Source organism: Rissa tridactyla, unplaced genomic scaffold (assembly GCF_028500815.1).
Source record: "Rissa tridactyla isolate bRisTri1 unplaced genomic scaffold, bRisTri1.patW.cur.20221130 scaffold_631, whole genome shotgun sequence".
Classification (NCBI taxonomy): Eukaryota; Metazoa; Chordata; class Aves; order Charadriiformes; family Laridae; genus Rissa; species Rissa tridactyla.
Genome location: NW_026529843.1, coordinates 2,297 through 16,660, shown reverse-complemented (window position 1 = coordinate 16,660; position 14,364 = coordinate 2,297). Strand labels below are relative to the sequence as shown.

Below are 14,364 nucleotides of genomic sequence, written 5' to 3'. Positions count from 1 at the left end.
ACGCGCTCCCCCGCGTCCGAGCGTTCCGGTACCTGAACGCTCGGACGCGGGGGGGCGCGTTTCCCGCCGGACCCCTTAGCGGAACGCTCGGATGCGGGGGAGCGTTTCCCGCCGGACCGCAAAAGCCGCGCCGGGGTGATTGACAGCCGCTCCCCCCGTCTTTGTCCCCGGCAGCCAATCAGAACGACGAGCTCTCGGGCCTGCGGGAGGGGCCTCAGGTCCTTCCCCGCGGAGGGCGGGCGCGCAGCCCTGATTGACGTCTCTCTCAGCCAACGGAAGGCGGTATCGGCGGTGATGGCCAGCGCCGCCAGCCAATGGAAAGGAGCGGGGCTGTCAGCCGCCGCTCGGGTGGGGCCTGGCCGCTTGTTGTCGTCCGGTGCCGGAGGAGACAGTCGCCAGCTTGCCCGCTCGCTCACCCCCGGGGGACTCCTAGGTCTCGCTCAGCCGCTCGCTCCGTCCCGAGCCGTCGGGGCCATGTCGCGGTCGGCGGAGGCCCGGTGGGCTGGCGCCAGGCGGCGGACGGCGGCCGAGGCGCACTCGCCTTCCTCTAGCTTTCCCCGGAGACGCCTGCCTTTACAAACGCCCCGAGCTTGAAGCCGTTCCTTCACGACGAGGAGGCCCAGCCGGGACCGAGAGCAGGAAACGCCGGTAAGCCCGCTCCCACCCGCCCCCTCGGTAAGCGACCTTTAGCACGCCCGAGGACTACAATTCCCATCATGCACCGCGGCTGACGGGCGCCGGGCAGGAGCGGCTGGGCCGCGCGGGGCATGCTGGGAGCTGTAGTCCTGGCGGGGCGGCGCCTCAGCCAGCCGCGCGGGGCAGGCCGGGAAGGCGCGGCCCTTCCCCGCCGGGCCCTGTCACCTTTAAACGGGTTTGAATTTAACATTAAAACTCGCTGCGGCCTCGGGGGGGTCGCGTCCAGGGCGGGGTGGGCAAGGGCTGTGTGTCCGGATGGAGATGGACGAGGAGTGGTGTCCTGCTGGGCCCAAAACTGCTCAGTGGGACATAATAAATGACAGGGACAGAGGGAGCCGGGGCACCCTCAGCGAGTCTGGGGGTAACACCAGGCTGTGTGGGGCGGTGACACCCCCGAGGGACGGGACACCACGCAGAGGGACCGGGACAGGCTGGAGATCCTCCCGGGGTCCAACCAGGCCCGGTGCAGGGTCCTGCCCCGGGGTGGGGGCAGCCCCCGGTGCCAGCGCAGGCTGGGGGTGGGGGGATGGAGAGCAGCCCTGAGAGAAGGGCTTGGGGGGGCTGGGGAGGGGGGGAAACGCTGCCCATGAGCCGGCACCGTGCGCTGGCAGCACAGAAACCCCCCCGCAGCCTGGGCTGCATCCCCAGCAGCGTGGGCAGGGGGGCGAGGGGGGGATTCTGCCCCTCTGCTCCGCTCGGGGGAGACCCCCCTGCAGTGCTGTCTCCAGCCCCGGGGACATCGGGAGGACACGGAGGTGTCGGAGCGGGGCCGGAGGAGGACACGGAGGTGTCGGAGCGGGGCCGGAGGAGGACACGGAGATGCCGGGAGGGATGGAGCCCCTCTGCTGTGGGGACAGGCTGAGAGAGCTGGGGGGGTTCAGCCTGGAGAAGAGAAGGCTCCGGGGAGACCTTCCAGCCCCTTCCAGGCCCTCAAGGGGCTCCGGGAAAGCTGGGGAGGGACTCTGGAGCAGGGAGGGGAGCCACGGGACGAGGGGGAAGGGTTTTAAACCAAAAGAGGGGAGATTGAGATGAGATATTGGGAAGAAGTTCTTTGCTGTGAGGGGGGTGAGCCCCTGGCCGAGGTTGCCCAGAGAAGCTGTGGCTGCCCCATCCCTGGGGGGGTTCAAGGCCAGGTTGGAGGGGGCTCGGAGCCACCTGGGCTGGTGGGAGGTGTCCCTGCCCAGGGCAGGGGGTGGCACTGGGTGGCCTTTAAAGGTCCCTTCCCACCCAAACCGTTTGGTATTTCTATGAAGTCCGGGATAAGCTCAGTCTTCCTCCTCGGCCCTGTTTGCTGTGTGCTGAACCAGCCGGGGTGAGGACGGAGACCGAGCCGTGGTTTGCAGGATGAGGTATCTCCAGCCTGGTGTGGAACGGTGTGAGCACCCTGGCCACAACCTTCTCTGCCCTTGCCCCCATGGGCTCCAAGAGATGGATCCTTCCTGCTCCACCGGCAGCAGGAAGGAGGCATCTCTCGGCACCGGTGGCTGTTGGGGTGAGAAAATCCATATCCTGTAAAACTCCCGCTGTGGTGAAGCGATCCGTGGAAGCAGGCTGAGCTTCTGCTCCCTGCAGAGCAAGGGGTCGGGCGCCGGGAGAGGTTTCGGCGTCCGAGGGACTTGTTGGCTCACGGTTTCAGAGGAAGATCCGTTGCTCGAGCAGCGGGACTACTCCGGGTCGGTGTTTTATTGCCGACGCTCGGGTTTCCCGCTGCCTTCTGCATCACTAAAGAGGTGCCGGGGGGCGCTGCCGGCCAGTCCCTGTGCTGGGAGGAGGGAGACATGCTCGCGGCATGCGGCTACCCCAGCAAATATTCCATTTTCTGCCCCTGTACCTTGCGGGTTGGCGTTTGGTTCCCCAATTTTCCCTTCTCCATCTTCCTAAGGCTGTTCCCAAGCCTGTTCCACTCTTCTTTCACTCACAGCAGGAGAGAAAAGGTTGGGTTGTTGCAGGGGCTGCTGCAGAAAGTCCTGGTTTTCCCTGGTGTGGGGGGGACCTGGTTTTCCCTGAGCTAGACCGGGGGTGACAGCCCAAATATCGGTGCTTTGATACGCTGAGAGGACCCAGAGACCCGCTCGGAATCGTGTCAGGGTGGTGGGAACTCGCTGTCCATCTGCGCCTGGGGAGGTTCTTTCCCGTTTGGAGGGCTGTCGATCCCTACGGCAGCCAGCATTCGATGCCGAGCGGGGGTTGTGGAGCCGTTTTGTGCTCTCCGGGGTGTGGGAAGAGCTGCTTTCCCAGGCACAGCGCCGGGCGGCTCGGGCTGTTCTCATCGGGGCTGCGGTAAACGCTGAAGCTGCCTCGCAGAGACGGCGTTTACTTTAGCGCTGCTTTGACTTGCGCATCATCGGGTTCAGTCGCGGTTAGAGCATCCCTGGCCCTGCCGCTGTGTCGGTGTCACGGTCACGCCTGCCGTCCTGAAACCCGACGGACGGGACTCTTCCTTCTCCGACCCTGCCGTGGTGCCCAGGGTGGGGATGGAAACCTGGCTTCCCCGGGAGGCCTGGAAGGGGCCCTGGCTTCCCGAGAGCCCTGGCATGGCTTCCCGAGAGCCCTGGCATCCCTTCCCCGCCTGTTTACAGCTTCTCCCGTTACACTCCCGGAGAGGCCCCGAGCTGGGGAGGGAGCATGGGCCGGTGCCGTGGCCTTTCCCCATCTGCCCAACCCCGTCCCCCTGGGGCGATGCTGCCTCATGCCGAAATAGCTGGAGGCCGCCATCCTCCGCGCAGCTGGGAAGACCGTTGACCAGTTGACCAACCATTTAACTAGTCCCGGTGTTGGTCCTGCTCCTGGCCAAGGGCTCTGACAGACTGTGGAGGAGCAGCTCCCCGAGGGGCTGCTGTGCCCACCCCGGCCCCGCCACCGGAGGCCACCCTGCGGCTTGGCCGGGGCATCTGTCACCCCCAGCCCGCGGCAGAGCGAGTGCCGCACGCTCTTCCCTGGCTTGGAGGGAGAAAAGCCCGGCCAAAAAAAGCCGGTGACCTTCAGCGACGAGGAGGGAACTCCCTGGCAGAGCACGCTGCCGAAGCCTTGGCGAAGCCAGCGATGCGGGCACGGCCCCCGGCACGTGGTGGGTGCTGGCCGCGGGTGAGCTCGCTCTGAGTCACCCAGCCATAGCGGCACGGCGGCGCGTGGGACGGGATCAGACAGGAGGTGTGGGTGCTGATCCGGGGCTGTCGTCGCTCTTTTTTTCCCTGCCCGGAGGAGGCGTTGGCTTCCTGACTCTCCCTCTGCGCTGCCTTCGGGGTTTAGAATCCTTGAGGCTGGAAAAGATCCTTGCGATCACCGAGCCCAAGGCCCTGGCGGGGCTGGCAGCTCTGCCCCGCGCCCTCCGGCTTCTCCTTCCCCGCCTGCGATGATCTCTTCCCTTGCAGGATACGCACACTTTGCGGCAGCCGTTGCACAGGGAATCGCTCCGGAAGCCGAGACGATGAAGCTGTTGGAGAACTCAAGTTTTGAAGCAATAAACTCCCAGCTGACGGTGGAGACGGGAGATGCTCACATCATCGGCAGGTGGGTGCTGGCTGCTGCCCGCTCTCCCTCGGGGAAGCGGGGGCTGATTTCCCTCCTTGTCAGCCTCAGAAGGTGTTGGAGTCCAGAAGCATCAGCACTCGGTCCCCGATCCTGCCCAGAGCGGAGGGGAAATTGCTGCTGACACATAGAATCATGGAATGGTTTGGGTGGGAAGGGACCTTTAAAGGACACCCAGTGCCATCCCCTGCCCTGAGCAGGGACGTCTTCAACTAGACCTGGTTGCCCAAAGCCCCGTCCAACCTGGCCTTGAACCCCTCCAGGGATGGGGCAGCCACAGCTTCTCTGGGCAACCTGGGCCAGGGGCTCACCAGCTTCATCATGGAGAATTTCTGCCTTATTTTTAATCTGAATCTCCCCTCTTTTAGCTTAAAACCCTTCCCCCTCGTCCCGTGGCTCCCCTCCCTGCTCCAGAGCCCCTCCCCAGCTTTCCTGGAGCCCCTTGAGGGCCTGGAAGGGGCTGGAAGGTCTCCGCGGAGCCTTCTCTTCTCCAGGCTGAACCCCCCCAGCTCTCTCAGCCTGTCCTCCCAGCAGAGGGGCTCCAGCCCTCCCGGCATCTCCGGGGCCTCCTCCGGCCCCGCTCCGACGCCTCCGCGTCCTCCCGATGTCCCCGGGGCTGGAGGCAGCACTGCAGGGGGGTCTTCCCCGAGCGGAGCAGAGGGGCAGAATCCCCCCCTCGCCCCCCTGCCCACGCTGCTGGGGATGCAGCCCAGGCTGCGGGGGGTGTCTGTGCTGCCAGCGCACGGTGCCGGCTCACTTTGTCACCTACAACTGCTCTGCTGTTGCAGCTGGGGGAGCTTTTCAGGTGCCTGTGAGGGGGTCCTTTGGCCGCTCTGCGAGCATCGGTGCTGAGGGCGGCAGCGAGAGCTCCTTCTGTTGTGCCGGCCGCGAGGGAGTTGGTCCTTCGCCAGCTCTGGACCTATTTTTGGCCCTGGCTGAAGGGCTCCTTTTCGGGCGTGCTGCTGGCAGGGGCTCGGCCGGCTGCACTGAGACAGGACACCACGGCCGTGAGGCACAATTTCTGCCTCTGCGCTGAACTTCCCGAGCTGGCGGCGAGGCAGCCCGCACGGGGGAAGCTTCTTGGGGTGGCTCTGATGTCCCTGGAGGAGCGGTTCAGCTCCGCCAGCCTCCTCTGGGCCTCCCTGGCGTAAATATCTGTATCTCCACGCGTGCGTGTGTGCACAGGGGGGAACAGCCCCAGGGACCGGGACGGGCCGGGGGGACCCGCTGGGAACCAGCTCTGCGGGGAGACCTGGGAGTCCTGGGGGACACCGAGTTGCCCGGGGGCCGGCGACGTGCCCTCGTGGCTGACGCGGCCAACGGCCTCCTGGGGGGCACGGAGCAGAGCGTGGCCGGCAGGCGGGGGGAGGTTCATCCTCCCGCTCTGCTCTGCTCTGCCCTGGGGGGGCCACAGCTGGAGCACTGGGGCCGGTGCCGGGCCCCCCAGTTCCGGCGGGACGGGGAACTGCTGGGGAGAGTCCGGCGGGGGCCGCGAGGATGACGAGGGCCGGGAGCGTCTCTGTGCTGAGGAAGGGCCGAGGGATTTGGGTCTCTTCAGCCTGGAAAAAAGACGAGCGAGGGGGGGTCTCGTCAGCGCCGATAAACACTGCAAGGGGGGGTGGCAGCGGGACGGGGCCGGGCTCTTCCCGGTGGTGCCCGGGGACGGGACGAGGGGCAACGAGCACAAACTGGGACACGGGAAACGCCAAAAAAAGGAGGAAAAAGGTCTTTGGGGCGAGGGCAGCAGAGAGGTGTGGGGTCTCCGTCTCTGGAGATCTTCCAAACCCGCCTGGACGCACCCAACCTGCTCCGGGTGACCCCGCTGCCGACGGGGCTGGGACGGGGGGGTCCCCGGAGGTCCCTCCAACCCCTAAAATCCTGGGATTCTGTGATTCTGTGCATACATCCGTGTCAATAAACGGGTTTGTGGCAGCCCCACTTGCCTCGTGCAGAGCAAAGACCAGATGGTGTAGGGAAGGTCGCTCCTGGGCACCGGAGATGCTTTGTCCGTGCTGCCACCTTGTCCAAATCCCTCCCCGCCACCACGGCACTGGGCCAGAACCTTCGCGGTGTTGGTGGCCACGTCCTGCCGGTGGCTGGGCTGGCCTCAGGCACGGTGCCGCGTTGTCTCCGCAGGATCGAGAGCTACTCGTGCAAGATGGCTGGCGACGACAAGCACATGTTCAAGCAGTTCTGCCAGGAGGGCCAGCCCCATGTCCTAGAGGCCCTCTCGCCTCCTCAGACCACGGGCATCAGCCCCAGCAGGTACCACAGGCTGGGGGGGTCGGTGTCTGCCGTGCTCTGGACCACCAGCAGCGGCGTGTCTGGGGGCGGGGGGTCGGGATTCACGGAGGGAATGACCCTTGGTCGGTGCTTGGTCTCATTTCTGTGGCCTGGGCTGGCTGCTCGGGTTGTTTATAGGTAGGAACGTGGGATCGTTGAGGTTGGAAGGGACCTTTCAGACCATGGAGTCCAACCATCCGCCCAGCGCTGCCAAACCCACCGCTACCCCGCGTCCCTCAGCGCCGCGTCTGCCCGGCTTTTCCATCCCTCCGGGGATGGCGACTCCCCCACTGCCCTGGGCAGCCTCTTCCAACGCCCGACGGCCCTTTCGGGGAAGGAATTTTCCCCAATATCCATCCTAAACCTGCCCTGGCGCAACTGGAGGCCGTTCCCTCTTGTCCTGTGGCCTGTTCCTTGGGAGAAGAGCCCGACCCCCCCTGGCTGCCCCCTCCTTTCAGGGAGCTGCGGAGAGCGAGAAGGTCTCCCCTCGGCCCCCTTTTCTCCAGGCTGAACACCCCCAGCTCCCTCAGCCGCTCCTCACAAGTTCTCCAGCCCCTTCTCCTCCTTCTCCAGCCCCCTCGCCACCTCCGTTGCCCTTCTCCGGACCCGCTCCGGCACCTCAGTGTCGTTTCTTTTGGACGAGGGAAAGGCTGTGGACATTGTCTACCTAGGCTTTCGAAAAGCATTTGATGCTGTCCCCCATAGAATTCTCATGGAAAAACTCGTACGCTCATCCAGGCCATGAGCATACGATCTGCTGGATCAAGCACTGGCTGGACGGTCCCAAAGAGTGGTGGTCAATGGGGTTAACTCCAGCTGGCGGCCGGTCACAAGTGGTGTCCCTCAGGGCTCGGTGTTGGGACCATTTCTGTTTAACGTCTTTATTGATGGCCTTGATAAGGACATAGAGCGTGTCATCAGCAAGTTCACAGATGACACGAAGCTCAGCGGGAGTGTTGATCTGCATGAGGACAGGGAGACTCTACAGAGAGACTTGGATAGGTTGGACCGATGGGCCAACGCCAACGGTACGAGCTTCAACAAGGCCAAGTGCCGGGTCCTGCACTTGGGCCACAACAACCCCATGGACGTACGGGCCTGGGGCAGTGTGGCTGGAGAGCTGCCCGGCGGAAAAGGACCTGGGGGTTCTATTTGACACGCAGCCGAACGTGAGCCAGCAGTGTGCCCAGGTGGCCAAGAGGGCCAATGGCATCCTGGCTTGTATTAGAAATGGTGTGACCAGCAGAAGCAGGGAGGCGATTGTCCCCCTGTACTCAGCACTGGTGAGGCCACCCCTCGAGTCTTGTGTCCAGTTCTGGGCACCTCAACACGAGAGAGATCTCGAGGTGCTGGAGCGAGGGCAGAGGAGGGCAACGAAGGTGGTGAAGGGCCTGGAGAATAAATCTGATGAGGAGCGATGGAAGGAGCTGGGACTGTTTAGTGTGAGGAAGAGGAGGCTGAGGGGAGACCTCATCACTCTCTACAGCTACTTGAAAGGCCGTTGTAGAGAGGTTGGGGCTGGTCTCTTCTCACGGGTCACCAGCGATAGAACACGAGGGAGTGGGTTCAAGCTGCAGCAGGGGAGGTTCAGGCTGGACATGAGGAAGAAATTCTTCCCAGACAGAGTGGTTGGACACGGGAACGGGCTGCCCGGGGAGGTGGTGGAGTCGCCATCCCTGAAGGTGTTTAAGAGCCGTTTCGACGTGGTGTTGGGGGATGTGGTGCAGGGGAGAACTCTGGAGAGTGGGGCTGATGGTTGGACTCGATGATCCCGAGGGTCTTTTCCAACCTGAATGACTCCATGGTTCTGTAGTGCGGGGCCCAGAACTGGACGCAGCCCTCGAGGTGGGGCCTCCCCAGTGCCCAGTACAGGGGGACGGTCACTGCCCCAGCCCTGCTGGCCACACTGCTGCTGATACAAGCCAGGATGCTGTTTGCCGCCTTGGCCACCGGGGCACACTGCTGGCTCCGTGTTGGCCCCGACCGTGCCAGTGACAGCGCTGACCCTGCCGTTCTGCCCCTCAGGCTGGGTAAGAGTCAGAGCGGGGACGAAGAGGGACCCCTGAGCGACAAGTGCAGCCGCAAGACCCTCTTCTACCTGATAGCCACGCTCAACGAGTCCTTCCGCCCGGACTACGACTTCAGCGCCGCCAAGAGCCACGAGTTCAGCCGGGAGCCAAGCCTCAACTGGGTACGTCGGCGGGTCCTGCAGCCCTGCGCGGGGGGCCCTGCCCTGCCTTCTCTCCGGGAAGAGGAGGCAGCCGGGATGTGGTGGGGGGTGTCCGCTTCTCCGGGGAGCCCCCCCAGCGCTGCTGCGAGCCCAGGTAACCCTCCCCAGGGCATTCCTCGCTCCCTCCTCCGTTGGCAGCCCGAGGATGAGGCAGTCCCCGTCCTTCCTGGGGAGAGGTTTTTGGGGTGCCTGTTCCAACAGACATCCCGGGGTGTTTTCCTTCGGTAGCAGCCTTGCTCTTCGCTCTTCGTGAGCGGGGCTTTCCGTGCCAGCCGCGGTTCAGCCGCTCTTTCCCGGGGCAGGTGTTTGGAGGATGGAAGGGTGAGGGAAGCGCTGGTGGCTTGAGTCCTCCCTGCAGGGCACTGCCCGCTCTGCTGCCGCTGCCTTCAAAGAAGAAGAGAGAGAATTCACACAATCCCAGAGTTGTAGGGTTGGAGGGACCTCGGGAGACCACCCAGTGCCACCCCCCGCCAGAGCAGGGGCACCCAGAGCAGGTCGGATGCGTCCAGGCGGGTTTGGGATGTCTCCGGAGACGGAGACTCCCCCACCTCTCTGGGCAGCCTGTGCCAGGGCTCTGCCGCCCTCACAGCAAAGAAGTTCCTCCTCGTGTTGGGATGGAACTTCCCATGTTCCAGTTTGTGCCCGTTACCCCTTGTCCTGTCCCCGGGCACCACCGAGAAGAGCCTGGCCCCATCCTCCTGACACCCCCCTTGAAGTATTTATCAGCGTTGATAAGACCCCCCCTCAGCCGTCTTTTTTCCAGCCTGAAGAGACCCAAATCCCTCAGCCTTTCTTCATAGGAGAGGTGTTCCAGCCCCTCAGCATCTTGGTAGCCCTAATTCATAGAGAATTGTCCAGGTCGGAAGGGACCTTTCGGACCATGGAGTCCAACCATCCGCCCAGCGCTGCCAAACCCACCGCTACCCCGCGTCCCTCAGCGCCGCGTCTGCCCGGCTTTTCCATCCCTCCGGGGATGGCGACTCCCCCACTGCCCTGGGCAGCCTCTTCCAACGCCCGACAGCCCTTTCCATGAAGGAATTTTCCCCGATATCCATCCTAAACCTGCCCTGGCACAACTGGAGGCCGTTCCCTCTTGTCCCGTGGCCTGTTCCTTGGGAGAAGAGCCCGACCCCCCCTGGCTGCCCCCTCCTTTCAGGGAGCTGCGGAGAGCGAGAAGGTCTCCCCTCGGCCCCCTTTTCTCCAGGCTGAACACCCCCAGCTCCCTCAGCCGCTCCTCACAAGTTCTCCAGACCCTTCTCCTCCTTCTCCAGCCCCCTCGCCAGCTCCGTTGCCCTCCGTCCCTGTGCCCGCCGTGCTGGTGGCCGGACGCTGCTTTCCCTGGCGCCGGACGTTGGGGTGGCTCTGCAGGGCCTCCGGGCTCCGCTCCAAGCTCGCTGTCCCTCCCGGCAGGTCCCAGAGCCTCCGTCCATCTGTCTGGCGGCTGCCCGGCGAGGCTGCCCTTCTCGAGGCGGCAGATGGAGCAAGAAACATCCTCTCTGACCGGGAAAAATTGCTCCGTTTGCTCCAGGGAAGCCCCCACGCTCTTTGCTGAGAGAGATTTGGGCTGTGCACGCCCCAGAGATCCTCTGATGGGTTTTCTCTCCCCAGCCGTGTCGCCTCCCTGCTGCCCGACCCCGTGCTCCCACCCCGGGTGCGCCGAACGAGCCCGGCGGTGCCTGGCCGTCTCGTTTCTGTCCCTCCATGGTCATTGTCGGGCTCCGGCGTCCCCTCTCGCTGGAGGAGGGCTGGGGAGGAGGGCAGAGAGCGGCCCCCTGCTCCTCTCACGGGCCCTGCCGGCTCTCTCTAGGTGGTGAACGCCGTCAACTGCAGCCTCTTCTCTGCCGTCCGGGAAGATTTCAACGCCCTGAAGCCCCACTTGTGGGATGCTGTCGACGAGGAGATCTGTCTTTCCGAGTGTGACATCTACAGGTAACGGGGCAAGCGCTCGCCCCCGGGGCTGGATCCCGGCCACTTTTCGCCCACGCCATGAGAACCAGAGTTATTTTTCGATAAAAGGTCGCGTTTTGGTGTGCCGGAGCGGGGCAGGGTGTCTCCTCACCGGAGCTGGCTGGCTCCCGGCTCCCTGCCGCTGCCGTCCCCTTCCAGGCGGAACTTCCACGCCGAGGCGGCTCCCGGCTCGCCCAGTCTCCCCATTCCGTCCCCCCAACACGCAGCTGGGATGAGAACGGGGTTGGCGCTGGGAGCGGAGCGCGGCGCAGCGTTTCTCATGCCTCCCTGTGCTGTTGCAGCTACAACCCCGACCTGGATTCGGACCCCTTTGGAGAGGACGGCAGCCTCTGGTCCTTCAACTACTTCTTCTACAACAAGAGGCTGAAGAGGATCGTCTTTTTTACCTGTCGTTCCATCAGGTCAGGCCACATGACGCAGAATCCTGGAATGGTTTGGGTGGGAAGGGACCTTAAAGGCCACCCAGTGCCACCCCCTGCCCTGGGCAGGGACACCTCCCACCAGCCCAGGTTGCTCCAAGCCCCGGCCAACCTGGCCTTGAACCCCTCCAGGGATGGGGCAGCCACAGCTTCTCTGGGCAACCTGGGCCAGGGGCTCACCAGCTTCATCATGGAGAATTTCTTCCTTATTTTTAATCTCAGTCTCCCCTCTTTTGGTTTAAAACCCTTCCCCCTCGTCCCATGGCTCCCCTCCCTGCTCCAGAGTCCCTCCCCAGCTTTCCCGGAGCCCCTTTAGGGGCTGGAAGGTCTCCCCGGAGCCTTCTCTTCTGACACCGGGGAGCAGTAACTCCTTGGGGGGCACTGCCCCAGCCAGCCCCTCATTCCCATGGGCTCCGTTTGGATGCAGAGGAGGCTCTCGGCAGGGACCTGCGCCCACGGGAGAGAGGAGCAGGATCTCCCCTACGGCCGCCCCGTTGCGGGGGTTGCCAGTGGGGTGCTAACGTTGCGCTGCCCCTTTTTCCCCCCAGCGGCTACGCGTACACGCGCTCGGAAGCCGGCAATGAGCTGGACATGGATCTGGGTGAAGAGGACGCGGAGGAGAACAGGGATGGCGGCGACACGGAGAGCGGCAGCATCGAGGAGGAGAGGTGGGTGAGCTCCGCGCTCCCAGCAGAGAGGGGCTCCAGCTCCCGTGGGTGCAGAAGGACGAGGGTCCCAGCCTGAACTTTCTGCTCCTCTGCCTCGGGAACGTGGCTGGGAGCTCGGTGGGGATGAGTCACTCTCGCATGGAATCATGGAATGGCCCAGGTTGGAAAAGGCCTTTCGGGCCATGGAGTCCAACCATCCGCCCAGCGCTGCCAAACCCACCGCTACCCCGCGTCCCTCAGCGCCGCGTCTGCCCGGCTTTTCCATCCCTCCGGGGATGGCGACTCCCCCGCTGCCCTGGGCAGCCTCTTCCAACGCCCGACAGCCCTTTCCATGAAGGAATTTTCCCCGATATCCATCCTAAACCTGCCCTGGCGCAACTGGAGGCCGTTCCCTCTTGTCCCGTGGCCTGTTCCTTGGGAGAAGAGCCCGACCCCCCCTGGCTGCCCCCTCCTTTCAGGGAGCTGCGGAGAGCGAGAAGGTCTCCCCTCGGCCCCCTTTTCTCCAGGCTGAACACCCCCAGCTCCCTCAGCCGCTCCTCACAAGTTCTCCAGACCCTTCTCCTCCTTCTCCAGCCCCCTCGCCACCTCCGTTGCCCTTCTCCGGACCCACTCCGGCACCTCGCTGACTATTTTGTAGTGAGGGGCCCAAACCTGGACGCGGTGAGGGGCTCCCGCTGTGCCCCCCGCTCCCCCTCTGCCTCCTCCCGTCCCCGCAGGGGCTCAGGACGGTAACGCCGCCCGTTTTCTTTCTTGCAGGTTGCAAGTTATCTGCATGTGAGCTCCCGGCGTCGCTCCGAGCTGCCCAGCAGCACCGAACCACCCTCCCGCCCGCGTCCCGCGGCCACCCTCAGCCCCCCGTCCGCCCCCTGCCCCCCCGGCGTCGCTCTGCCCGACTCATACACTGGAGAACCCCCCGGCATCTCGGAGCAGGACGGACTGAAAGCCGCTGCCGTGTCCTGGCCGAAGGCAACGTCGCCTGGTTTTGGTGCTGCTGGCCACCCTGCCCTTGCCCCGGGCCCGTGGCCGCCGGGGCTGGCCGGACAGCGGTGCGAGGAGCTCCGAGAAGCTTTGCTGCACTTTATCGCTTCATCTCCTTTGGCTGCACTGACCCGCAAACTCCTCGGCGGCGCCGAAGCCGGGCTGGGTTTTTTTTTTTTTCTTCCCCCCCCGCCTCGAGCACTTTTTCTGGACTGGTTGTGACCCAGCCAACGCCGTCCGTCCGCCAGCGGCAGCAGCGGGGGGGGGGACACGGACGCCTCTGCCCGGCCCCCTACGCAGGCAGCGACTGTTGGACCCCCCCCACGGACTGTCCTCGCCTTCCCCGGAGAAGCGTCCGTTCGTTTCACAGAGGTTTGCTTTGCTCTTGCCACCCCCCCCCCCGGCCCCCAGTGGGGTATTTTTTTTGTTGTTGTTGTTTTTTCTCTGCTGTTTTCCTTTTGTTGTTTGTTTGTTTTTTTTTTTCACCTTCGCTGGGGGGTTGCCGGCGTCCCGCGCGGGGCTGGGGGTGGGGGGTGTCCCACCGAGCAGCCCTGCGGGGGGGTCGCTGGACCCGGCGCCTCACCCCCCCATCCTTTTCTTTGGGGTTTTATTCAAACCGCAGCTGACTTTTGGCACCCCCCCGCCCCGCCGGGGGCCGAGCGGCTTTCGGAGGGGGCTGGCCGGGGCCGTGGAGTGGATGCGCCGTGGCTGGAGACTCCCGTCGCCCCCGGGGGGGCTTTACTGGGGGGCTTCCCGCGTCCCCAAGGCTTGGCGGGAGGCGAGAGGCTCCCGGGGGATGGTGCAGACCCCGCTCCAGCCTCCGCCAGGGCCTTGGGATGCAGAGGGAAATCAGACGGATGGACAGATGGACCCCCCCAGCTCCTAAGGTGGCAGAGGTGGGCGCCGGCAGCAGCGCGGCGTTCCCCGTGGCGGCTCCCCCCGTGACTCTCTGGAAGCCGGGTTTGAAGTTGGAGTTTGTTTCCTCCTCGCTCTGCAGGACGGACCTGAGCCCCCACCGCCGCCGTCGCCGCCACCCGGGGAGGGCTCTGCCTTCGCCTCCCATCCCGCCGGCCCCCTTTTTTCCCCCCGCCGGGACCCTCGCTCCTCCCCACTGCCCCCCGGGCCGGGGGACGGAGCAGGATTTGGCCCCGTCCCGTCCCCGCCGTCGTTCCTCGCTGCTGTGGCTGCCTGCCCCGCGCCGCCCCCGGCGGGGAGCTGGACTTCGCGGCGTAGCCATGTAGCCTCGCGCCAATAAAGGTTTTCTGTCATTCGCCAGCCCCTTCCTTGGGGGTCCCCGCGGCCCCCCGGGGGTGACGTGGGGCTGTAGGGGGGTCCCCGGGGGGGGTTGTCTTCTGGGTTCCCCACGTGGCCCCCTGCAGCGGAGCCCGGCCCGGGAAGCGCCGTGGAGCTGGAGGGGCTCAGCGCCTCTCCCAGCCCGCGCTGTTGGTTGTCTGGTGCGAACGGGGGCGGCCCCCTCCCCCTGGGCCGGCAGGGGGCTTTGGGTTTGGGTTTAGAAGCGCCAGATTTGTGGTATTTCACCGAAAGTTTCAGTGTTTGTTTCCCCCGCCGTCCCCTCCCGAGCGGCGGCCGCGGG

General features: G+C 65.0%; 1 protein-coding gene across 1 annotated transcript; it reads left to right on the top strand.

The window, feature by feature from the left end:
- Positions 1-326: 326 nt before the first annotated feature.
- Positions 327-14,038, top strand: MAF1 (MAF1 homolog, negative regulator of RNA polymerase III). The gene is made up of 8 exons (XM_054187694.1): positions 327-648; positions 4,068-4,206; positions 6,361-6,489; positions 8,533-8,698; positions 10,545-10,666; positions 10,987-11,106; positions 11,673-11,792; positions 12,549-14,038. Exons 2-8 carry the CDS (start codon positions 4,124-4,126, stop codon positions 12,568-12,570), a joined length of 762 nt encoding a protein of 253 aa, XP_054043669.1. The 5' UTR covers positions 327-648; positions 4,068-4,123; the 3' UTR covers positions 12,571-14,038.
- The last annotated feature ends 326 nt before the right edge of the window (positions 14,039-14,364 follow it).